The sequence below is a fragment of the Coloeus monedula genome (genome assembly GCF_965178545.1).
Source record: "Coloeus monedula genome assembly, chromosome: 4".
NCBI classification, from domain to species: Eukaryota; Metazoa; Chordata; class Aves; order Passeriformes; family Corvidae; genus Coloeus; species Coloeus monedula.
Window position 1 is genome coordinate 24,159,277 of NC_138784.1, and position 25,970 is coordinate 24,185,246.

At 40.9% G+C, this 25,970-nt stretch overlaps 1 protein-coding gene across 2 annotated transcripts in view; it reads right to left on the reverse strand.

The window, feature by feature from the left end:
- Positions 1 to 25,970, reverse strand: part of MYH9 (myosin heavy chain 9) — a 70,368-nt gene that overhangs the window by 23,966 nt on the left and 20,432 nt on the right. For both annotated transcript variants that reach the window (XM_082280464.1, XM_082280463.1), the window contains exons 3-13: positions 24,688 to 24,844; positions 14,448 to 14,475; positions 13,622 to 13,715; positions 8,484 to 8,576; positions 7,725 to 7,788; positions 7,056 to 7,154; positions 6,073 to 6,216; positions 4,318 to 4,413; positions 3,118 to 3,236; positions 1,875 to 2,027; positions 520 to 693 (exon numbers count right to left, since the gene is read on the reverse strand). In XM_082280464.1, the coding sequence (XP_082136590.1) occupies positions 520 to 693; positions 1,875 to 2,027; positions 3,118 to 3,236; positions 4,318 to 4,413; positions 6,073 to 6,216; positions 7,056 to 7,154; positions 7,725 to 7,788; positions 8,484 to 8,576; positions 13,622 to 13,715; positions 14,448 to 14,475; positions 24,688 to 24,844 (1,221 nt within the window). The remainder of the gene's footprint in view (positions 1 to 519; positions 694 to 1,874; positions 2,028 to 3,117; positions 3,237 to 4,317; positions 4,414 to 6,072; positions 6,217 to 7,055; positions 7,155 to 7,724; positions 7,789 to 8,483; positions 8,577 to 13,621; positions 13,716 to 14,447; positions 14,476 to 24,687; positions 24,845 to 25,970) is intronic.

Genomic DNA, 25,970 nt, shown 5'->3' on the forward strand with positions numbered 1-25,970 from the left:
TAATAGAAGAAATATTATTACGCAGTTCTCTAAATATATTCAGGTGTCTAAATGCAAAGGGCCATAGCAGAAAGTTTCACAAACTAGTCCTTACTACTGGAATATCTACTATGAAATTCAGAAATTCTCAGGTTTCATTAGAGCAGAATGAAAGCAACAGAGATTCACAGCTTCTCATCACATCTGTAGTTAAGCAAGGAAGTTCACATCACTTATGGCAAGCTGCACGTACATCTAGCACCATGCAGACCCACACAAGTGAGGACAACTCAGTGAGAGGAAATAGATTAGATCTATTTTCATGCAGTGTTTCCTACAGAACTGATACTAACAGCCTTATTGGTGACACACTTTCAGACAAAGAAGAAACTGTTTGCTACTGCTTCTAATCACATTAGAGTGTCAGGAGAAGATTACACAAGCTAGAGGGCCAGTTTCCAATCTACAGGAAGAGGTGATGTCCTCAGTGACAAAATCAGTGCAGCCATTTCCCGGTCGACAGTAAAACAATGAACTTACCGGCTTCTCTATGAGGTCAATGCAGGGCTGCAGATCCAGGCCAAAGTCAATGAAATTCCACTCTATGCCCTCCCTCTGGTACTCCTCTTGCTCCAGAATGAACATGGTGTGGTTAAAGAGCTGCTGCAACTTTTCATTTGTGTAGTTAATACACAGCTGCTCAAAGGAGTTCAGCTAATGAAGAAAAAGGTAGAAAGATGTTTGAGCAATTGCTTTGAAGACACAACCACTGTTCTCTTAGCACAAAAGATCATCTCTGCAGTTCAGGAATCTAAGCTAGAGTGGGGCAGACAGTCCACTGTCAATAACCCCTTTGGATATGAACTGCCTGTTCTGTCACGTGTCACTGCACATTGCTGCAATCCCTAGGGAAGTTCATACACATTGGTTCTCAGACTTTGCAAAAGAATGTTTAGCTGTAAACAGCAGCAGAATTACTGCAGCTACTTAACCCGGGAACAGAAAAGACTCTGGTTTTCTCACAAATGGAGAGCCAGCAAGTCCTCTTCATAGGAAGAAGCAGCAACAGAAGCATGAAGAAGAATTTCTAAAAGCCTGTGGACTGGAAAGTCCCATTTTAATCCTTATATAAAATCAGAGCAGTGAAAATGAGGGAAATTTCTTCAGAATTTCCCAATTTCTTCAAACAGTAAGGATAAGGTTAATAACCCACAGTGCATTTTTATGTTTGACCACACAAAACATAACGCAGCTTCTAAAGACAGTGGTCCTGTTCTACTTCCTGCACATTTCAATAATTCTTAACTATGTTATTTCTGCTCCTCTCCTTTCCATGAGATCCAGCAACCATGAAGCCAAAGGTACACCTATCAGAGGGGGAAGGAAACAAAAATACCTCACAAAACCCAACCAATAAAAAAACCCCCAAACCCCAACTTTTCTGTGTTTCAAGTTTTCTATTTCATGAATAAATTGGTCCAATTCATTTTGCAGTAGCTCATGAGCTAGACCCAGCGTAGCATAACTCAGGTTGACAGGAGATGCCTGGCTGGGATAATGGGAGGATACTTCTTTTCTGATGGCAGTCTGTGGCTACTTCAGACTATAATGCAAACCACATCCTAAAATTATTTCATAGAATCCTGCAACAGTTTGGCCTAACAGCTCACTGTCATCTAGAGAAGGAGCTCCCATTTCCCCTCTCTCCCTCAACTTTCCTTCAGTTCTTCCTCTTCTACACTTATCTTACATGAGATTTGATGCTGATTCCCCCTTTTTGTGGGCTTCACATCCTTTCCAAGAGTGTGTTATTTTCCGGTTGTAGAACTATCTCCTTCAGCGGTCTTTGCTCCGCTTTAAACCGTGCTGAGTGCAAGGACCTGACATCTCCTTACCTCAAAAATCTCAAAGCCAGCAATGTCAAGGATTCCAATGAAGGATGCACCCTGTCTCTTGGTCTTATCCAAAGCCTTGTTGATGCGCATAACCAGCCACCGGAACATCCGCTCGTAAGTGGCTTTAGCCAGTGCTTCAATGGCAAAATCAGCCTGAACAGCAAACATAAACATCAGGAGTTGCATGACAAACCAAAGAAAGGCACAGTTTACACTATTTCAGGATCTAGCAGCACAAATGTAGTCTGAGATTTTTCTCTCCACCATGAAATTCACTGAACAAGGCTTATTTCAGTTTATTCCCAATCAAAAGTAGATGGCATAGTGATACTCCATATACAAGAGCAAAGAATTTGTCTCTATATTAGTATGTCAAAACCAAATTTCAAGATCCTGCCTGCTGAAGAAAACAAGAGCTGGTACTAAAGAAAGAAAAACTATGCCCAGTCACTTCCAAAGACATGGTGTATTTCATAGGCCCAAATAAATGAATTTAAATTCTTTTTGTAACTTTGGATTTGTGAAGCCCAATCCCTCCCTGTGACTACCCTACCTGTGTTTGACACAAATACTATGTGTAGTAAGAAATTAAACATCAAAAGCGAAAGGAAGCATGGAAAGGCAACCTGCGACTTTTTCCAGACTTCAATCTCTTACCAATCCCTTCCATGTTACAGGCGCATGTTTCTGTATTCAGAGGATAATGCTGTGTTCATAAAGAAGTCAGGCAATGAGTAAGCACAGGGGTTTGCTCCATTCAAGCAGGCCACTAGCTCCTAGGTCAGGTTTCATTTACAGCATGACCAGTCAAGAGCGTTACAAAATTTCCAATCAATTTCAAGGGTGAGCTGCAAATTCTTCTATCTTAATAGCTGACCTACTCAAAAATAGTGCTTTCTGTATTGCACCAACTTGAAAATGTCAGCCTTGCACACCACATTGAAACTACTAAGTCCCCAAGGACAGCCAGTCACCAAAATTAGGGGACTTGTGTTCCCTCTGTTTTTTTTCTCAGATAAGTGCTAAGGGACAAGGGTGAATTCTATCTTTATACACATTACACGAGCAATCAATATATTATGCTAGAAGCAATATATTATGCTACAATATTCAGGTGTGCTTGCCATACATTGCAATCACAAAGATGGTTAGTAAACACTACAGAAACCTCTGATACATTCGTTAGCTGTGCAGCAGTAAGATTAGAGACCAAAGTACTTGTTTACTTTTTGAGAATGCCTACCTGCTCTTTGGTCTGAGCTTTCTGGACATAATCTCGCCCAACTTTGATGCGAGGAGTCAGGATGCCTCTAGTGAAATCTGTCACGTTGATACCCAAAAGGTGAGCCACCTTCTGAGCAGCTAAAGATGGTAGGAGGAAACAAAAAGATTCATATTATTCTGTTTTTCTCGTAGAAAGCAAGAAAAAAAGGAAAACATTCTGGGAACTGTCTTTAGAAAAGTCAGGAAACAGCTGACAAAAAACATTAAATGAAGAACAGGTTGCTGAGACAAAGTATCTTCCTAACCAAAAAAAGTCCAAAAAACCCCTCTTGCAACCAATACTACAGCTTATTGAGTTTCTCCAGAAGCCCTAGAGTACATTTGAAGCAATAGCCTCATACTACTAAGTCATAATACAGAAGCTTCAGAAAGGTCACTGTCTGTAACCAATTTAAAAATACATCAGAAAATGGATTTCTTAATCAAGCTAATTGTTCCGTCTTCATCTACTGATCAGTCTTTGAGGCAACTCTCTATTTCAGATTTGAGACCCAAAACCCAAATGATTTACTCTCCTCCCTAAAATGGCATTTAGAGCATATTTTTAAGAATAACAGCCAAAAAACCCCATTTAGAGATAAAGTAGCAACCTTTGCACTTCTGCAGTACATCTACAATGAAGGTCTGAGTTAAGTCTTCCAACAAACAGTCTTCTATCACATGAATCATGGCACTGTTTACACATTCAACAATGGGCAGCGCAATTAAAATAGGTACACATGCTTTATACCCACCATAAAACTATCCACCACCTTAACTCTTACAGTTACCAGACTACCTACATAGGCAGCAAAGAACATTCCTTAAAATCTGATAATATAGGTTTGAAGGAGCAATTACTGTAGCTCCTTTAAAACACACACACTCCACATATTCCAGTAGAGTAATCTTTTTCATCTGTTCATCACGTGTACTTCCTGCCTAGCCCTGACACAGGAACAGTGCCACATTCCTGCCCATGGGTGGCTGCAAACACACGTCTGGCACAACAGTGTGTATTTGTACAGAGCACAGCAGCTCCTCTGACAAAAAATTCACCTTATGGAAAAACGGGACTCCAGCACTCCATACATACTGTAATACACTCTCCCACTTGCAAGAACTTCCTGTAGGCTTTTTTCCTGCACTTTTCTTTGGTGTGGGAGAAGAGATTGGTTACCTGTATTGTCTGGCATAGAGGCTTGGTCTGTATTACGCTCCTTCTTGAAGACTATGTTGCCAAGTTGAAGAACACCTGAGATAACCTTCAGCAGACCTTTTAAAATAAAAGTAATAATAATAGCTTAGTGTCAGACATCACCAAAAGCCTTGATATGACCCAGTTACCTTTCCTGACATAGTTAAGAGACCCATCTCAGTATCCTAAAAATTCTTCTGAAATTTGGGAAAAAACACCACTGGCTACTCCTCTAAATAACTCCCATTTAGGACAAAGGACTTGCCTTGTCATTCCTATGCAAGACTAAACAGCCCAGAAATTTACCCATTCTCAACATCACTATAAAACAGTTAGAGACAGGACTGAGGGTTAAGTGCCACCTACAACATCTGTATTTTTTAATAAAACACTTGTTCTCTGCTTGAGAATCAAAACTCAATGAATTTGATACTCAATTTTCCTCAACAGTTGTTGTTGAATAAAGGAAAGAGACAGTTAAGAGTACACCCCAATTAAAGATTTTGTTTCTTTAACCCTGAAACACTTTCAATTTCCTGCCCAAGATGTGTAGTCCTTACAGACACACATTATAATGTACAGAAGGCAGCAGGATGTGGGCGAAAGTGCCTGTACTGTAGCTATTACTAATTATATGCTGAAGCACCCCACCCCATTGCTAATGATATATTCATACTCTTCAAACGATGCACATCAAAAAAGCACCATCAGATGCCAAGACAGGGAAGACAGCTTCAATTCAATTTTCATCATGTGTAAGTCAAAGCTCATTGCATAGTAGGGTCCAGTTGCCTTGAGCAAAGCAAACTGCCAGTCACTTGAAAGTGGATCTCGTAACAAAGATTTTTTTGTCCCCCAACTTCTACCTGTTTATGCCGATTTTGGAATACACAGCATGGATTTATAGTAGGCTGGATTGTAAAGAGCAGTACTTATGGCACAGGTACATATTCCCTACAAACACAAGAGCTGCAGCCTGTAGCAGAGGAGGTGGTGACCTCAAAGCACAACAGATGCTTGCTTGCTTCAGTGAAGAGACTAACAGTCTTAACTTTAGAAGACCACATACATTTTGAAAGTGAGACTTTGCAGAACACTGATTCCCAACCAGTGAGGCAGATCATGAATGAGAGAGCACAGAGCTCTGGTGAATACGTATCACTGCGCTTTGTGCTGGCTGCATGCAATTCTATTTTCACTGTCATGCTACTGTGCTCCCAGTATCAGACAATATTAATTTCTGATCAGCAGTTCAGTGTTAAGCTGGAAAGAAAGGCACTACGACCAGCCCATTCTCAAAGGACTAATCCAGCAGTGGTTGGATCAGGTACTTTAGAGCCACTGCTAAGGGATAGGGGGAGCACACAAGCCATGCACTGCATAAGAGAATGAGGGGATTCTTGTATCTTGGATGTGTTTTTCATAAATTGAGTATACCAGCCTCAGAGTGGGAACAAAAACAGCAAGGAGAACCATGTTTTTATTAGCTGCTTGACTTCTAAAGTTAACTGTATAAACTGAAACTGTGTTGGTAGATCCTGAGGTGGGTCACTCCAAAGCCACTCAATTTTGTTACACTTGGGGCAGGGGGGGCAGGAATGGACACAAGCAAAACAAAACCAACAAAAACCCTAAACAAAAAGCTAACAAATCCAACCAAAACAAAAAAAGAACATCAGAACAAAACAGCTCAAGAGCCATGGCCTGTTCCCGCTTTTATTCCTTGCATATTCATACCTATCTGCTCTTCATCTGGGATGCCCATGATCTTCATTGCCTCCATGGTCTCCTGAAACATGTCTTTGTCTTGCTGACCCGGGATCGTAACGTGCCCATTGGAAAGGAAGCGGTATTTGTTGTAAGGCTCCAGCAGCAGATCATCTTAGGAAAGAATTGACAAAGAAGTTGCTATGGATTTTTTTTAACAGACAACAAGCTACCACCAATACCAAATTTCTGACTTGCATACACTACCAGGTCCTGGATGAATCTGGGGTTAAGGCCAGTTTTACTTCAGGTTGAATATTTAATGTATTTTAGGTAAACACAGAGTTCTTCTGTGTTATTTCCTTCCTCTGGACTACACCACCAAAGCAGTGTCACTCATCATTACACCCTAAATCTGCAAAAAGCAGGGATTAACTTGAAAGTATAATTGCCTTTAATTTCAGATACCTCGCTTGTTTCAAGTCAGATAAAAGTTAATATATTAACTCTTGAAACAGTAGCAGCTATGAGAAAGTCCTCTCCCTTTGTCATTCCTGCAGAGCAATTTGCAGCTCTTGCACAACACAGACCCAGATTACCAGGCTGAGGTATTAAAGCAAGGTGTGCTGGGATCCCAGACTGCTAGAGCTGCTTAGAGGCTTGCAGATTTGCTCCCCTCAGTTACATGCCGAGTACATCACAGCAGGACCATTCCTGCACCGGAATGGTTTACATCATGCAAGACTAGACTAAACATGGGACAGTGATTTAGATAAGGAAGGGCGTAGAGTCATTGCTGGCAAGGAGACAAGTGCAGGAAGGAACCAGAGAAGCAAGTTTTCAGGAACTGAGAAGTGCAGGGGGAGGGCAGATGGAAGTGGAGGAGAGCTGACCATATCTAAAAGGCAGAGAGAAGGAGCTGTGAAGAACAGGTCCTAGTCTACAGGTCCTAGTTCTGAAGCCCCTGTTGTTGTAGTTATGGGACTCCCTCATCACAACACAATTATACTTACTCTTCAAATGCTCCCCTGCCCCAGAGAGCAGGTAGTAGAAGATGTGGAAGGTTCTCTCCTCTTTGGCCTGGCGAATTGCACGTGACTTCTCCAGCAGATCTTCAGAGAGTCAAGGCATGTGACAGGACATACAAATCACTTCCTATTCCACTGTAGGAAAAAAAACTACCTGATGTTCTCCTCATGCCAACTGACAGGGGTATTGACTTAGCAATCACTATCAGTCAACAACCCACCAAGCTTCTGGTCTCAGTTCTGCCAGCCTGTGAATGATGACCATGGTAAGAGAGACTTAACTGGTAAGAAACAAAAAAATAGTGGCCATCAATCCCCACTTGCCTTGGACAGAAGTGAGAATGACTTATGAAATTCCACACCTATTCATATTACTGCAGTTTATGCTTGCATTTCATCTCTCAGGATTAGAATTCATTCATTCATTCTGAAAAGATCTGCACCATGATCACAAAAGGTCACAAAACACTATTATGAGGAAACAGAAGACTACGACAATGATCTTGATAGCAGAAATTTAGAATGCTTCCAACCGCTTTCTCAACCTAAGTCAGTTGTGAAGAGACTGCTAGGTACCATTCCTACTGCTAGGTACCATTCCTGTCACCTCTAGAGCCTTGAACTTCTCCTTTCAAGGGGTTACAGAAAGGATACAGGTCTCAATATTGGCTCCAACAATGTAGCCGTTGACATCAAAGTTGATTCTGATAAATTTGCCCTAAGAGGAAGACAACAGCATTAAAATTAGTATTCATTCTATCTGGTAACAGCAGTAAACAACAGAAGTAAACCTTCTCTTTTTAATCCAGGAAAGGAAACTTGGAACAGGTCAGGCAGGTTTTAGGCAAAGCACAAGGTCAGCCAATAGGCAATGCCTGCTGATCACAACAGCAATTTAACAAAAAAAGACACCAAGCACTTCCAGGCACTTCTGTCATTGTGACAGCCTACAACTTACACTCATTGTTTCAACCTAGATTTCTCACAACCAGGGTCCCTTCAATTTCACATGTTACACACTACCTTGACAGTTCCACCTCTTTCAGTGTTAGCTTCAACTATTTTTATTTAGCTCCAGCTCCCCCACCTGCCTCTCAGATGTTGCCCACTGCTCTCCAAAGCAAGCACAGTAAGGACCAGTATTTGCTCTCCAAGATAAAACTGACTGTAATGATTACAATAAAAATCAGCACAGATGATCCTGGCACAGGGTCTGGTCTCTTCATTCTAGAGACCTAAAAGATCTGTTCTGGATAATTCACTGGATGAAATCAACTTCCCAGATTAATTTAAAGGAAGTCACTCAGTTATTCTATCCCTGATAGCAATATCCCAAAATCAGAATACTCTGGGAAGTGTAAAATACACTTTTGATGCACTTTTTGAATATACTCATGACATAATAATACTCACAAATCTTGAGGAGTTGTCATTTTTTACTGTCTTGGCATTTCCAAAGGCCTCCAGGATGGGATTAGCCTGGAGCAACTGTCTCTCCAGTTCTCCCTAGAGAGAAATCCAAAATTAATAGGTAGTGGTTCACTGCATTAACCTTGGGTCAAACCAGCGCTGCAGTTTCAATTCACACTAGTTTGGCATCTGCTGTAGAGAAGCCACATTAAACCTTAGGAGATGATCACTTAAACCTTCAAAGGAGACTCATTAGTTATCTGGGTTAAACAGAAACATTCATAAATATGCCTTGTTCCCTTCCTCCCAGTGTTGTCTTTCTGTTAACAGAAGCCCTTCAGAGTCACTTGGCTGTAAAATCCCGCCGACTTCCCAGGGAGAAAGTGAAACACCATACCACCATCCAAGACCAGGCCCTCATCGCAGAAGTGTACTGCCACAGAGGCTGGAAGAGTGAGGTAAAATCCTATCTTGCTACTTAAAGACAGCTCTGAACACTGCTACTAGTAGGTTAAGAAGTTAGTCTGAAAAAGTCTAATGCTTTTTAAAAACCAAACACGAAACCAAAAGCTTGCACTTTTCTAAGAGTCTACACCTTATAAAGTACAAACAAGCAAAAATCTCCTTTGTAAGGAGGCACACACCAAAAAGAGAATTAGTGCTATCCCACCAACTGCATAATTGCTTGCATTCTGCTGCCATATTCACACACTCCTCCCCTCAAGGAGCACAAAACGCTGGAACTGTAGAAAAAGAAATTCAGAACTTTCATCCCTGCCCAGTACTAGACCACTGCAGCATATACACCCTTCCCTGCAGGCTCTAGATGTATTCCTGGTTGTTCTTAAAAATTACTTGTCCTCTGTGCTAAAAGCATGGAGTTCTCTATATTTCAAGATCAACTAAAAAGCTTCTGGAGACACAAAATTACAGTTTAGATTAATGTTTCTCTTTTTAGCAGTTATCAGTAAGTACTCAAGACTGCCTGTGCATAACAGATGGAAATGAAGTTTGATTTGTGAGAACTGGAATTTATGGGGAAACTATTTAAGGTTACTTCTAAAGGAAAATTGTTCCCATTTGTTCTCAAAGACAGATTAGTTCTTACACAGTGTCTCTAAAAATACAGGCAATAAAAAAAAGAGAAAGATATATGAGAAAGCGTACAATGAACAGTTCTTCTAAAAGTCTTTTTTTTTGATTTCCACAATCACTTCACTTCACACTTGTCAAGTGCAAGGCCAAACAAGACCCCCAGCCCTGGTGGAACTGCGCATACACAGAAGGGGCAGCTGCTGCAAACACCTTCATTCACCATCAAGTATGTATAACAAGGGGCTTAGCCCTGGGAAGGCAACCTGAGCTGGGACTTCATCTCTCTCACAACAGACCCAGCATCTGGCATTCCAAGGAAAAAAACCTTGAAACTAGGGTTCAGTCCTGGAAACTGTGTGGTAGTCTCATTTCCCCTTGTGTTCTGCCACATGCACTTAGGTTGGAATGCTCCTCCCTCACACTATTTGTCTTCCCCATCCTGCAGTAAAGTCCTAGGCCTCTGCTTCTAACTGCAGTTTGTTACTATTCAAGTGGGAGATGACAGCAACACAGCACTTAAAACCAACTATGGAACAAAGAGGGAAGAGAAATCAGGCTTTGACATCAAATCTATTTTAATTATTTGTCTAAAAGTAAAACCAAGGCCATACTTAGCTACACAAAGACTGGAGGTTTATGGAAATCCCTATAATAGACCCTACTGTTACTTGCTACCTCAGGAAAAAGTGCCATTCATTTCAAGCAGGTGTTGGTAAATTGTAGTTTAGAGGTGATTAGGTCCCTTTAAACACCAAGGTAGCAATATGCATAGAGAATGCCAGCCTGGCCTCACAATATGAAGCTCTGGGGAAAGGAAAATGCTGAAGAGTTGATCAAATTACCTGACTTTTCCTGACTTGCCTCAGCACCAGGACACAGTGGGAAAATCCAAGTTCTCAGCGTGCCACAGTAACAGCACACAAGACTAAGTGTCTGCAATTACTGCACCCATTCCCCACTGCACACTGTCTTTGTTTAAAAGGCAATTCCACTACGTTCAAAATTTTTAAAAAGTTTTTGGGTGGAGCTTGTTGGGGATTTTTTTACCTTAAATTTTGATGGTCACCTTTCACTAATGGAAGATATTTCATTCTTATTATACAATGGGTAATTTTGCAAAGTTGTCCATCACAAGCTTTCTAGAAATCCTAAGGTTCCTATCATTAAGATGGTACCAATTTCCTGGCACCTGTAATTGCAACTCCTTGACCTGAAACAAATTTGTTTAACACTTGGCACGCATTTGAAGTATGTGCAACATTCCTGATGAAAATAGAAGCAGAAAAACCACTGGGTCTGTCAGCCTGTGGTTGGGCAGTTCCCAACACTCTTCAGTATGCTCTCTCTCTACTGCTCTGAAATTACAACACCAATTTAAATCATTTCAGCAACACCAATTTCAAATAAAGTCCTTGACATCTACCTTGTACTCTGAATTTTTTGCATCTCATACACTTTTTGGAATGTTTCCAAGCAAGATAGAAGTTTTGCCAGCCATTTTTTCTTCAGAAAGTATGGAGAAAGGCATCCAGAAATCAAATCTACCTTTAACAGCATGCAATTAAAAAAAAATATGGGGGAGGGCGCTTGGGTTGTTTGTCTGGATTGTTGGAGTTCGTTGTTTTGTTTTTTACACTTCAGGGATTTGCTTTCGTATTTTTCTCTGCAGTCATGTGAGAGATTATCAAATAACTAAATCCCAACACCAGTGGCTGGATGGGGAAAGGAGAAATATCATCAGTAACCTAACTTTTGTTACAAATATTTAAATATTAGCTACTATTACTCATGAATTTCCAATTAGCTGCAAACATTCACATCTTGAAAAAACATTACATGATTTAAGAAGATGGTAGAGAAGCTGAGATTAAACATGGGAAAATATGGATTTCAACTTCCATAAATAAAAGTTTCAATAAACGAAAAAAAAAGTTTCTAGAATTAGATTCAGTACACCCCCTAAGGAGCCTTAGTGTGCTTGGAAGTCACACCATGCAGCTAGAAGCTTATTTAGCTGAATAGAATAATGTGCTGGGAATGGTGGAATGCACCACTACCTCCAAAACCAGTGAGCTGGAGTTAAAGAATAGGCTTTATAAAACCAATTCTGCCCTGATTCTTGGAAAAACACTGGTTTACATCCAAAAGTTCATGGTAAAGAAAGTACCACTACTTTCTATAATATCCTTGGTTAAGTTCTTTGCCTAGTCTTGCAGCATAAAGGTTCAACACTATCATATACTAACTAAAGACAAAAATCTGCCGTGACCAGTATACCTGAGATCCTCAAAAAATTAAACATATTCATCATCATAAACTCTTATACTCTGGTTCCAAGTTTGCTCTGTAAAGAAGTATTGCAGAGAGCACTCATTGCTGATTAACATTCAGAAGCTCCAGCTCTAAATCCCCTCTGGTAAGGTCAGCTTAGCCACAAAATGTGAGCTGCAGGACTTTTTGGAAAAAACCAAAACTTAGGGAAAAAAAATTAAGTATCAAACCTGGGCAAATCACCAACCAGCCCAACTTAGGACTGTTTTATTCTCCTAAGCAGATTGCCTGTCCTGCTTTGGTGGTTCAAATTTTACTCATGGACAAGCAGTGGAAGAATACTTAACTCAACCCCATGATTCTATTTTCCGCACTTAAAAAAAGAAAAAAGGAGAATGTTTCTAAATACAGCTACTGACAGACCATGGAAAAAGCCTTCTAATGTCTGAAATTTTGGCACATAGAATGGGTTTTTTTTCGGTTGGATTCCAGAAGTTAGTTACTACTATGTGCAGGCACACACACAGTGTGCCTGCATGCAGAAATGCCTTCTTATTTATATACTCTATATGCATTAGACATGCCTACACATTAAGCTACTATAGGAAAACTCTTATGCAGAGATGCAGTGGACACACCTGGCTCTCATAATGAAATTTCCAACATGTTCAGATCTGGCTAACAAGCCCACAGCCCTGAAATACCCTGGCTAAATACTTAACTACATTTGGTCTTAGAAGGAACACCACACACTGTATGCTTAAGATTCTAGGAAAGCCTTGTCCAGTCCTATTGCCCTGGAGGAATACTTCTAAAATGGTATGTATCTGGGAAAGCCCTGCAAGAAAAACCTTAAAGGCAAACTAGTATTGAGCACAGAACACAAGTATTCTTGATACCTCTACAGTCTCCAACTGAACATCCTTACAAAAAGATTACTGTGTACCACACACAAAAAAAAAAAAAAAAAAAAAAAAATTGTGAATTGTCTATGGATTTGCTTTAGCTGCAGAAAGTGATATTGGTGTGGAGTGAAAAGCTGCTCAAAAAAATCACACAATGGGACAGAAAACGCATTCCTGGTGCAGAACGTGCAGTAAACGTGCAGCTCACCTACGAGGATACAACTGAAGAATTCGGCAATAGTCCATCGGGGGAGAGGGAGGGGAAAAAAATATAAGTGAGACATCTTTAAAGTCCTCCCACCATCATCACCACCCTCCTCTCAGGTGCTGCTAACACTTGGCTGTTTTCCCCCCTTTTAATGTTTTCCTACAATTTCTAAGTTTTCGGCTGACGTCCACTAGCCTATCATTGTATTCTCCAGTTTTGAGACAGTACATGTAATGGCCAGACCTAATCTGTAACGGTACAGAAGAAAGGAGACAACTCCTCCACAGAAGGATCAGTTTTAAGGATCAGTTGCCTAGACTGGTTATAAGCAACACATCCACATGAAAGGATCAGTACAGGTGATGCTTCACTTGTAGCAGCGCTTGCCCATGCACTTGCCCACGAATCCAAGGGGTTGTGGATGAGTTCATGCCTGCTGTAGCTCCACCGAATTCAAAGGAGTTATGACTTTGGACAGTGTTCCCTGACTTGCAATTTTTGACAGATTTACTGTTTCATTGTTCACTGACCTCCTCAATCCCCTGATAGATGGTATCATCTAAGCTTCTACTGAGCAATATGTCTTTTACCAACATCAGCCAGTATATATTTAGTGTCCAAAGTCAGCAGAGCAATAAAGCATCATTAAACCTAGGTCTTACCTGGTCTTTTTTGGACTTGTGCGAGGAAGCAACATGAGCCAGATACTGAATGACCTTCTTGGTGTTCTCTGTTTTACCAGCTCCTGATTCACCTCTGCGAAGAAAATCTGCAAGTTATTCACAAACAAGATGTATGGGGACATTATCATATTTCTAATCCCAAAAGGGCTACAGACACTCTAACTGCATTCTGGCCATTGCAGCACCTCCCTTAAAAGCAAGGAAAAAAAAGATGGGCTGCAGCTGGATTGCAATATGGAAGGCCATAAAGAGCTATGCCTTCTAGTCACTTGGATACGAAGACTGTCACGTGGCTGAGGAATAACTTGGAGGCTGCTGTAGAGGTTGGGGTGAAAGGTGATGAAGTAAATCTTTCAAATGGAAGCCTCCTGACTGCTAGAAGGAACATACCAATTCCTTAAGCATGGCTGAGGGCAAATCAACTGTACTGTGTCTAGAAGACAAACTGCTGTATCAAGAGTATCTGTTACTCTATCAGCCTCATCAGTATGCACGGACTTAAACATAACAGCTGCATCAAATCTGAAGGATCACTCCAAGCCTTTTTAACTGGCAAAGCTGTATTTCTTTAGTAGTTTGAGTACAGCGGCTGTTGCAAAGCCACCCTTCCTCCACTTTTTACAAAAATTATTTTGCAGAAGGAATTATATACTGGAGGAACTGTAGTGGGACTTTCCATGACTCTCCTATATTACCTGATTTTGTAATTCCACTACCAGCACTTAAAATTAAGAGAGTCCTTCCACAAAGAATGTAAAAACACAAACTGTGACATGCAGACAAGCTGACAATTGGAAATACTCACGTGCAAAGGATGGACTGATCCTCTCGATCTAGGAAAAAATTTTAAAAGAGTAGTCAGACTAGGACTCTAAATTTCTCTGGCAGAATGAAATCAATACGGAAGACAAAACCATGCACTAGTAAACACCTGCAAGTATCTTCAGAAACATAGCCAGGTAACCCCTTCTCTGGCAAAAGACACCACCTCACACCATAGGCCGAAGTATAATGGCACCATAGCAATTTAGTTTTCTTCATCCAGAAAGAATATTATTTGCATTACAATTTTTCTACAAACACTGCAGAAGTCTCCTACTGAACATTTCTTTACAACACAGATGCAGTGTGATGTGCATCTATTTGTTCCTTCAGCCCCTATTACAGTGGGCCCATACTAACTTACAGAAGTCATCGGCAGAGCAGTGAAAATGGAAGGGGTAGGGGGAAAGTGGGACAGCAACTGTTACAAATCCCAAAGATTCACATCAAATAGAGGCTTTCAGACCAAAACAAACACTGGAGGCTCAGTGACAAAATATTTGTTACTTATTTTGTACAGAATGGACCCAAAAGCTAAAACACTGAGCAGCAGCCTACATCCTATACAGCTGACTGTTTGAAGCACCATGCCCTATTGTATTAGCAGAGCAGTTGGTAACAACAGAAACCTTTTCTTTTCCATGTTGACATACCAGCAGACATACTAACGCCTGTGTTCAATTCCCAGCTGTGGATATCTTTGCAGTTACAGAACTTAATTCACCCAGACTATTCACCACTATCTTCTCCCACATCTTTAACCTGCTTTCAGTTTTCACCTATGATTCCACTTCATCATGCATGGTCCTGACCAATCCTTCCACCATGCCTTCATGTGACAGCTCCTGCACACAATCCCCCGATTCTGCCCTGTTTCACCTGTCATCCCTGCCCTACACCCTGTCTCCACCTACCCCCACCCAGGGTGCATCCCATTCCCTCACACCACCAGGATGAGCTGGGAGCACCAGGAAGACCGGAGAGTGCCTGTGCCTACACCAGAACAGCCTCAGCAGCTTGTAGTCATCACAGGGACAGTGAAACATGGAACAGATGGGCACAGCAAGTCATTGACTGACAGCCCACAAGAGCCATTGGGGCTCTCAGAACACACTGTGCCATCAAACTCAAAATCCCCATTAGGCTGTGGGGTTTTTTGTTTGATTTTAGGTGTTTGTTTGTTTTTAATTCAAGACCAGAGGACTGCCAGGTTATTCAGTCTGAGAAGCTCAGTAACACAGCAGCAGTTAGACTTCATTCAGTCATCGCCACTTTCGTTTTTCCACTCACTGCACTCGACTAACATCTACTCTCTGAAGAGAGAGAAAGGAAGCCTCAAACATCCATAAGAGTATGCAATTCACTGGATCTCTCTAATGAAGTATTTCAGTAATTGGTGACCTCCATCAGTATGTTTATGTGACTGTCTCCACATTTTAGCTACTGGTTCTTTCTATTCCATTTCCCCATAACTTACATAAACCAAGCACACTCAGTATTCTTCCCACCAGACAGTACTTAGGTGACATAATTAAGCCACCATTCAAGTTGTTTTGTGCCAAATAAAGAGATTGACCTGTAATTAGGGAAGGTTTTCTAGTCTGATAGAATTCGAGTACCTGAAACCACTTTCTATACCCTTAAACACAGCTGCTGCAAGTGCATTTAGCATTTCAGTACTAACATCACGAATGCCACATTCATCAAGAAAAATCTCCTGTACACCCAGTTTATAAAGAGAGGAATATATTCCACATACTTTTGTGGAATAAGGAAAGCTAGCAAACCTAACAAATTTGAGATTCCATATTTTCTTAAAACATTCTGAAATCAATAATGGAAGCATTAGGTTCACGTGCTACGTATCTGCAACTCCTGCCCTTAAGCTTCTTTACTGGAAACTGATTATATGTAGATGGGCACAAAAAATGAGTGGAAAATAATCTGCTTTTTTCCTGTTAAAACTCAGAATGTTACCTGTCATTACCCTGCTAATACTGTTCTAAGAAAGAGCTGATCAGCCCCAAGACTGGAAGAAAGCAAGTAGAAGAAAACCACCACTCAAACGGTTTTGGCCTGGCAAATTCTTAAGCTTTCAAAACTAGATACTGCAGCTTTACTTAAATTGCATATTCATTTTTTCAAGTGCTGAATTTTATTCACTGCCTATGAGATATACACTCCTTTTGCTAAAAGCTAGGCCAAGAGTAGATGTTAGCCAGCTCCAAAGGCCTCACACATTCAAGGTTCCCAGTGGGTCAAGGGCTTAGCAGGCACATGCCAGCCCTCTGCATGACTGGGCACTTTGAGGGTGGATCAGGGGAATAACTAATGACTCATTTATGGATTGCCTAAGGAAATGTATTCTTCAGCAGTGCAACACCTGGGTACAATTCTGCACCACAAAGCAGCTATGTGAAAGGACAAGACTATGCCTCTGAGTAACATCTGACTTTCAAAAGCCTGAATACAAACAAGCAGTTCACTTGTCCAGAAAAGGTTATGCTCACATTCAGTACTACAGAGGTTCTTCTAAGAAGTCGATTTGAGAGAAACAACAACAAAAAAAAAACCAAACCACCTTTAAAAAGATAGTATTAAGTAAGGTGCTCCTTATTCCTGGTAACCAGCCCTGATCTTGGAATTATGAGTTGGAGCTTCTCAAACAGGCAGTGGAGCCCCAAACACTTGACTAGCACACACCTTCCCATAACCCTTCTAGAGCTGATCTAGCAAAAGAGTATCAGTAAGCAGACAGATAAACTGACTGCCCAACAGAAAAAGAAATGATCAACATCAGATAATAATACCAAGCAGCTCCTTGGCACTGAACACTTCTCAATCATGCCAAGTCTTCCCATGCTTAGTTGAGAAGTTCTTTCCAGCCTTGTTTCAGTAAGGCAAGGTAGCCACAGCACCCTGTATTGACCCTAAGGAGTCCCAAAGGGGCAAGCACAGGATTTTTCCCCACCTTAACAGAGAGCAAGGTGTTGAAAGGTGGTCAGGCAGGAAAAGTCACAGACTGTGTTCAAAATCCTCTTGGCATGAAGCTTTCCTCCCCCAACACACTTTCCTGGTGGCCCACTGCAGCTCTCTTAGTCACCTCTGCTTTAAGTCAGCAGGAACGTACCTGCGAGTGCAGGCAAGTCCCTGGGAGCACGCAGACACTGCCATAAAAGGCAACATTCCTGTTTGCAATCCGGGGGAAATTCTTTCCCAGGACTGCAAAGCAGCAGTCATTGGGATAGCTGGAATTCTTCTAATTGTGTATAGACAGACAACTCAAATAATGTGTTGAGCAACAGGAAACTGGAGCCGACCAAAGGAGCAAAGAGCTAACACACACAAAGCATAACTCTTAGATACACTTCAAATTAAGAACAGTTTTAAATGCCAATATTCGTTCTCCATACGATACTGACTTGTGCTATCACAAATCAGAATTCAGTTGTCTCTAGGCAAAAGGCCACCTTCACACCCCTTTTTTTTTTTTTCAAATGATCATTCAACATGGGCATACTGCACTACTTCAGTCAGCACTTGCCTTTACTTCATTGTCAGTTGTGCAAGCAACCTACTCAGCAAAAGAGAATGTGCTGGGTACCATAAACTCAGTTGCTTATAATAACACAATCAAGAAACGCCTGATTAAAAGAAATCTGCATCTGCTTTTCAATCCTAAACAGAGTCACTTATTAAAAACAATCCAGAATAACAACTCATTAGTTAATTATAGCAACAGTTCTGTATTTCAAACCAGCTGACAAGGAAAGCTTTTTATCTAGGCTCTTCTTCAGCTCTCATCACCATAGTATTCAAGTGATCACACGGCACAGCAGCCTCACACATCCAGAAATTCAGGAAGTAAAATATCCTTCAAATTTAAACTATACAGCAGTATGGTATAATAAGATCAGTAGATTAATTTTACTATGTAAAAACCCCCATAATATGTAACTTATTCTTGACTTTCTTTAGTCCAAGAATAAAAGACTGCATTTTAGACTGCTGACTGCTTCAGCATACATTAAAAACTTAATTAAACCAAAATTTGTTTTCACAAAAGAGACATCTTGTACATAGAAAGTACTCAACCAAATATACTACTGCAAAACAACAAATCTGAATGAATGCTGAACTGCTGTGGTCAAATATATTGGCATAATTGATAAATTAATATGGCTCCAAACTCTTGAATTTTGTTTTTAAATGTTTTGGGATGGGAGAAGAAAAAGGTTAGGAGGCTAGAAGAGAATGTGCAATTTAAGCTCCACATCTCAGTTACAGAACATCCTACCAGGCGTTTATCACCCACTTCCTCTGCATGAGTGACTCTCGTTTCAAGCCCGTTCATCTCCATAAAAGGAGAAGTAATATAGCATTCACACAATGGTGACATCACCTCTCCAGCTAAGAGGAAGTGGAGCTGAAAGGCAAAGCTTGGCTTGCAGTCCCCTGCCTATAGCTGACTCATTAAGGCTAAAAGCTTAACCATAGCTCCATGGTACCACCCACCTCCTAACCACGAGCGTCTGGCAGGCCGGAGCAGCCCGGCCCTCCGCGCTCCCGTTACCGCACTGCTCCCCAGCGCGCCGAACGCCTGCAGCCCAGCCTGGGCAACGGGCTGGCTGGCCAACTCACAGAGCTCAGTTGCTAGATTTGCTCTTAAATGCATTAAGTGCTTCCACCACCGTAGTTTCAGCTCCTTACTGCTTCCTCGAACTTCTCTTCCAACATCAACATAATTTTACATCTCGTGTCCTTTCCTCAGGGCTCTTAACGCAGGAGGAGCCCCAGGGACCTGACACACTGTGCTACACGGAACAACCCCACTGGCATCAGACCTAATCAAATACGTTCACTGTGGTGCTTTAACCTACATGCTGGCTTGAATAGGATCAAAAACACTCCAGGAGAACACCAGAACAGAGCCCGAGAACCTGTTTTTGCATTGTCATTTAAGGAACACATTATAGAGAAGTTTCAAAATGTTAATAAACTATCATCAAGTACAAAAAGAAAGAGAAAAGAGAAATCAAATGAAGGAGAAACATAGCATATCCAAGACAGCTCTCAACAATGGAGCTTCAAGATGTTAGGAAAAAAAACCAGGAGAGAAAAAAAGAAAAATCACTTGAGCTGGCAGGAATACTGCAGTGCCAAGATTCAGCTCTGCATTAGCTGAAGTTTGAAAACAGTCCCAAGGAGAAAAATAAGTTTCATTTTGAAAAATGAAATATAACCTACTGGGTCAAATGCAAATATTTATTCCCCCAAGACATTTTTGGACTAGAGCCCATATCTCCCCTTCTCTAGCACTCCTTAACTGAATCTGGAGATAGGAGAAAACAAGTTGCAGGCTGTAATTTTAGGTTATGCAAATGTTTATGAAATTCTGACAGAAAAGAAGAACTAGTATACAGCCTGCAAAAGGCTAAGGCAGCTCATGATACTAAAACAGTGAACTGCAGAGAGACTGACAGCAGGGGCTGAACCATTACATAAGTGACTGCCAGAGAACTCCTGCTCTGGTTTACAGGAATGAAGCAAAAAGGGTGTGGTAACTACTAAAAAACAAGTGGGCAACCGGACTCTTTTTTAGCTCCCTGTTCTCTTGAAAACCACATCTCAAGACACAGATTTTTAGAGCTGCATTTAGAAATCTCAAGTAATTCCAAGCATGTAAAACATTTAAGAAAATTAGAAACAATGTACATCTTTTCTTGCCACTTGCATCAAAACCAGTATCCTCCATAACTAGTATCCAAATTTCGTGTCACCCTTTGCATCAGAAACTTGGACAAATCTGGAAAACACACTTGTGAAACCACAGGATATGTTTTTTTGGGTTTTAGTGGAAATAGAACTTGACCTTTACATGCAACTTGAAAGAGACATGTGTGCCTCTACATAATCTGAGCAGGTCTCAGTTGAGAAGCACTCACAGAATATTGTAGAGAAAAGAAAGGTGCACTTTGGGACAGTTCATTATACAGTGCAGCATAGCAGCCCAATGCTAAGAAGTAAGCTGAGAAATTACTTGGCAGCAAGCAAGTTAAAACAGAAGTGTTCTGCTAGCTAGGAAACTTAGAGAAGTATGCAAACATTTAAGAATTACAAACGAAACACTTGAAGGTCTATATTCTATAGAAGCAGATCTGAGGACTGTCTCTTGTGAAAATCACAAGTGGTCCCAAGGTGCATGTGAGGATCTACAAAGCAAGTGATTTGTCTTACAACACCTAACACTGTGTTTCCTCCCTTAATGTAACAAGGTCAGTAAAAAATCATGAAGTTACTGTGCTTCAGCATTTTTTCTTTTCAACACCAAACCCAGAGACTACCTAACTTCCAAGTGAACACTGGCAAGGCGCTGGCTGCATAGGCTCCTTCACAGACTAATCCATCAAGGTTAAGGAGGGTTTAATCATTGCTCAATGATTTTCAGAGTTTTGTTACGTGAAACTTTAGGAGGCCTCCAATAACGTGGAGAAAACTGGCTAAGAGAGATGGAATTTATTCATTAGCTATGTGCTGTCTATTCCCTCTCCTGCTTATCTCTTAGTTCAACAGGTTGAGCTTTGTAGACCAGAATAACCATACTGACCTAACCTATTACTGATGTTTCAGATACTTTTCAGGGCATTAAAACAGACACCATGCTCCAGATACTAATGAAATTTCTATCTTCTATCACCATCTGACATAGAAAATTCTCTATGTGTGTTCCAAATAGACAAACGGGTGCTGTTTAACAGCTTTAAAATATGATTTTCTAAATTGAGGCCCTGGAGACTGTGAATTGAGGTAAAGAATGTACCTCTTCAGTATACATCTGCTGCATTAGAATAATGATTTGTTTGCTCAAGACACCACTCCACTTGCAGGCACTGTGTTTCAATCATCAGCACCAGAAGTGTAATTCTTCTGAAAACAGATCTGAGGCTTCTGGCATCCAGGCTACCCAGGGAACAGAAACATTAAGACAAATGGTTGTTTTCTCTAAAAGCAAAAATGTTACACTTTTTTGAGAGTTCTGTTCTTGAAGCACAGGAAATCTCTCCAGGTACCACACAGCAAAATAATGTTTTCATCTCATTTCTGAGAGTCAAAGTCTTGGGTCTGAGAAAGGAGGGAAAAATCCCAATAACAACAACCAATCTACTCTGAACATGTCCTTCACCATTTTATTTCGTCAATAACGTACTTCTGGTGAAAATTAACAAAAAGCAAATTAATCTCTTGGAATATCTAAGTGCCATGACACTTCTGTCAATGAAGTAACCAGAAGATACAAAAAGAAGACCAAGCTCACCCACAATGCATCAGTACACATGCCTGAAAAGGGTTAAATAGTTTCTGGATTATCAGAGGTTGGAACAAAACTCTCATCTTCCTCTCCCTTCCTGATGAACCACCCCTTTGAAAGGCCTGCTTATTCAAATACCATAAGCTGACTGAAAACCAACAAAAAAAAAAAAAATCCGAGTCCAAATCAATTAACACGCAAAGCTTTTCCACTCTGTCAGCTTAAGACATAACTACACCCTGTGCTGACAGAAGTCAGAGTCAAATCAGCTTGCTATCCTTCTCCAGGCCATGAAGGATTCCCAGTCTTCAGGGCTCTGAAAGTAACCTAGGGAAGGCAGTCTAATCCTAAATGCCTCTGGCTCATGTGGAGCACCCGACCCTTTCATCTTCTATTCTCTGTACAGATTCCTGCCATACCACTGGCTGCTGCACCAAACCTCCCCCACCGCTGAGCAAAACCGAGAGAGTGGAATAGGAATGTTGCTTTCCATTTCCCTCGAGGCTAGCGAGGACCAGAGACACTGCAACAACCTACTACTCACCCTCACTCCCAGTAGCACACATTGGAAATGTTACTGCTACCCTTTGAAACAAGGAAATAAGGCAATAAATAACCCTAAAAATCTCTAGAGGTCTTGCTAGCACACACAGTTACCTGTAAAGCCACACAGAAAAATCTTTCCAAACCTAGTTAAACAGATCAAGCCAGGCTAGTCCAAAAGCTAACTGGGAATGATATTCGTATCAACAAACATTCCAAAAAGTCAGCAACAAGGTATCTTAAACTAGGCAAAGAAGAGCTGGGGTAAGCCTCTAGACTATCAATACTGCTGAGAATACAGCATAGCTAGAATTGTTCTGGGAAAGGTAAACACTCCAGCAGACCTCACAGCAACTTTCCCATGCCTGGAAAACAGAGGCAGGGCTGCCATTCTCCAGCTTTGTACAACAAAGCAAGTCAAGCCTAGGATTTCCAAATTTTAGACATCATCCAAGTGGTGGTCTGACAGAGACATCACCTCTTTTCAACAAGAAAGAAAATACCCACATAGATTAATCACTAGCTCTGAACCACCATCAGACCAAAGAAGGTCACCTGTCCCCTGCTGCAGAATTGCAGCTGTTTGGGTATCTTCTGTCACACACTGATACACCCGGCAGGGATGAAGGACAAGATGCACACACGTGCACTTCCAAGTTATTGTCTGTAAGGGAAAAGGACTTCTTCAGTCTCCTTACAACACTGCCAATGGAACTGTTTCTGATTCTATGTAGGCAAGATTTCTTTCTAGGGAACAGTAACTTTGGTACAGTTAAATCAATAGCTTTTTAAATTAGTGCTTGAGCTAACAAGAAGCAAGCAAGGGAGAGAAGGAAGTAATAAAAGAAACAAAAGTGTAATGAGGCTTATGGACAACGTTCTGTCATGTATAATATAGGTGGAGCATCTGTTCTTGTCCATCATGGCAGATCCAGTCTTTCTCTAAGAGAAGTGAGGTCCCATCGAGGTCCAGGTTCACAGGTTTTTATCTTCTGGGTACAGCATTCATTTCAGTCTAACACACCAGCAGCATGGCCATATTCTTCAAGAATCTTCAAGATCTTGCCACATCTTCAGCAAATTGCCACCAACACCCTCCCACCAGTCCACTGTAGCATGTCTGTATGCCCACCCCTCCCCACTCCAACCTTTTATAAATATAGATTAACTGATGCATCACATTAGCTCACCCCTGTGCTGTGCTCTGCATGGCTTTAGCAACCTTTCTCAGCTTTCTCCACATCACGTTTGTTGGAAGCCACTAACATAGGTCAGTGGATGGAGATTTTCTTTCCACTCGGAACCAGTATTATTATAGTCTTCCTATGCTCGGAGGTACAAGTGGTAGCAAGGGCAGGTGAAAAGCAGAACTCAAACTGAGACTAATGAGAATTTTAAAGCATGATTTTATTATATCTGGCCTTTGTTCAAAAATGTGAGGCTAGTGACAAGACCTAGGAGGAACAAACACCTTAATCATTTCTAGGCATCAAAAAATAAAGGAGGATAACATTCATACAGTCGTGCCAAATCAAACTATCCATTACACCCTTTAAACCTTACAAAGTATGCTTCCTCATAAAACCCAGGTACAAACAGGAAAAAAAGCACAAAATAGCTCCACACCTGAGCCTCTCCAAGCATCACACACACCACCACTGACTCTGTGAAAGATCTCTCAGAACCAGGGATATGCACAGGGCATCCAGAGTTCCATATTTAAAAGTCCTCAAGTGATAAAAAAGTAGCAGATAATATCCACAGTTCTCTGATTCTCAGTTGTACATGTGGGGGTGAAATAGGTCTATCCACTTGCTTTCTTTCATTCCACGAAAAGGCAACAGATGTACTTAATATTTCCTGATAGTGAGTTTTATTAACAGAGTAAGAATATAACCAAACAACTCTTGGCAGTAAAGCTACCACTTACCATCCCACTTCAAAATATAGGTTACTCTAAGCTTGTTCCCCCCAGCCAGATTGTGCAACTGGATTTTAAACTGGCTTTTGTTAAAAGCCTCTATCAAACAATACACATACCTGCCCACCTATAGCTATCTCAATTCATAGGCTCATCACTGACATGGAAAATTTGCTACCTCAGTTCTCCTTGCCTGCTTCTCTGAACCCCATGCATTCACACCAGCCCATTCTTTATGTCAAATTTAGCTCTCACCAGACTTTTTGTAAGGTTCTTCAATCCACTAGAGCAGGAGAAAGCTATTCACCTGAACACAAAAGCTAGTCCAAGTAGTGTCTGTAAGCAAGGACAATAATGTCTTTTGATAGCAGTGAGTTGTTGTTCTCCTACAGTGTTTTGACTGCAACCTTGATTTGTGATTTCAACAAGAGTCATTATCTCAGCACTCACCTTGCATCATACTCCTGTAGGCTGTGTCTGTGATGGCATAGATATGAGGGGGCATTTCATGTCTCTTTTTGCCTTTGTACATCTCCACTATTTCTTCTGAGTATATGGGCAGGTTCTTGTATGGATTGATTACCACGCAGAACAGGCCTGAGTAGGTCTGGAAAGAAAACACCCCAGCAAATAAAGACAGAAATTAAAAATGTTGCATACTTGCATATTTTAACAGTACATTACTTGGAAAAACAAACAAACCAAACAGTGTTTTAAGTACTTCTTCCAGTACTTCCATCTGGGATGCTTCCCATTAAGCAATAACAGAATCTGAGGAACAGCTAAAGTCCTATCACCTTGACCAGTACTCAACTTTTCCAAGTGTGCACTGAGCATCAACTGACCCATTAGTCATGCTGATATCACTGGCCTGCTCCCTGGCTAATTAACGGTCCATGAGAACTGGCTTTTCTTCCTTTCAAAGTTCCTACATTCAAGTCAAGTGCCATTTCATTGTATAAGGTACGTGCTTAGCTCTAGATGCATACATTTTATTATGTTCTGCCTCATGCTTGATATGGATTTATCTAGTAAATGATCACTAAACGAAATGAAACTTCAAGCCAAAATAGTTACTAAAGGAAAAATAAGACCAGCATACTCCTGAGAGGTTTTCAAGATTGCTGGACTATGCCTAAGGCAGTGCTATCCTGTTCTGGATGGGAAGCTGGATCAGATGGCCTTCTGAAGACTCTCCAAGCCTGAACACTTTCATGATTTAGGAAGTAGTGAGTATGACTAGAACTAGATTAAAATTGTAAGGTCAGCAATGCATAGTATGTTCAGTATGTATGTTTAGAATGCTCAGTATTGTTCTGAACCAGACAAAATAGAAAACAATTCTAAAGCAGTCCATGCTAAAAGAGTCAGCAATATATGTCAAAGTTTACTTCTAATTCATATCAAATGGTTAATTCACTGATCTATGACAGCAAACTTCAATTTCTCAATTGGTTTCCACTGGCTTAAATTGCACAGTTCTAATGGAACTACCAAACATTTCCAGTGAAAATATCAAGCTTCTTAAGAAAAAAAAAAAAAAAAAAAACACCAAACAACAAACCCAAACTTTGAGATCTTAGTACCTAAAAAAAAAAAAGCCCAATAAACTTTTTACTTGCAAAGGGAATAGGAAGAACAGAGGCTTCTTAGATATTTCCTAGATATTCTAAGAATAGCATTCCAAGCCCTGCTCCTGGGGTTTAGAGCTATCATAGTTCTCTGTCAACTTT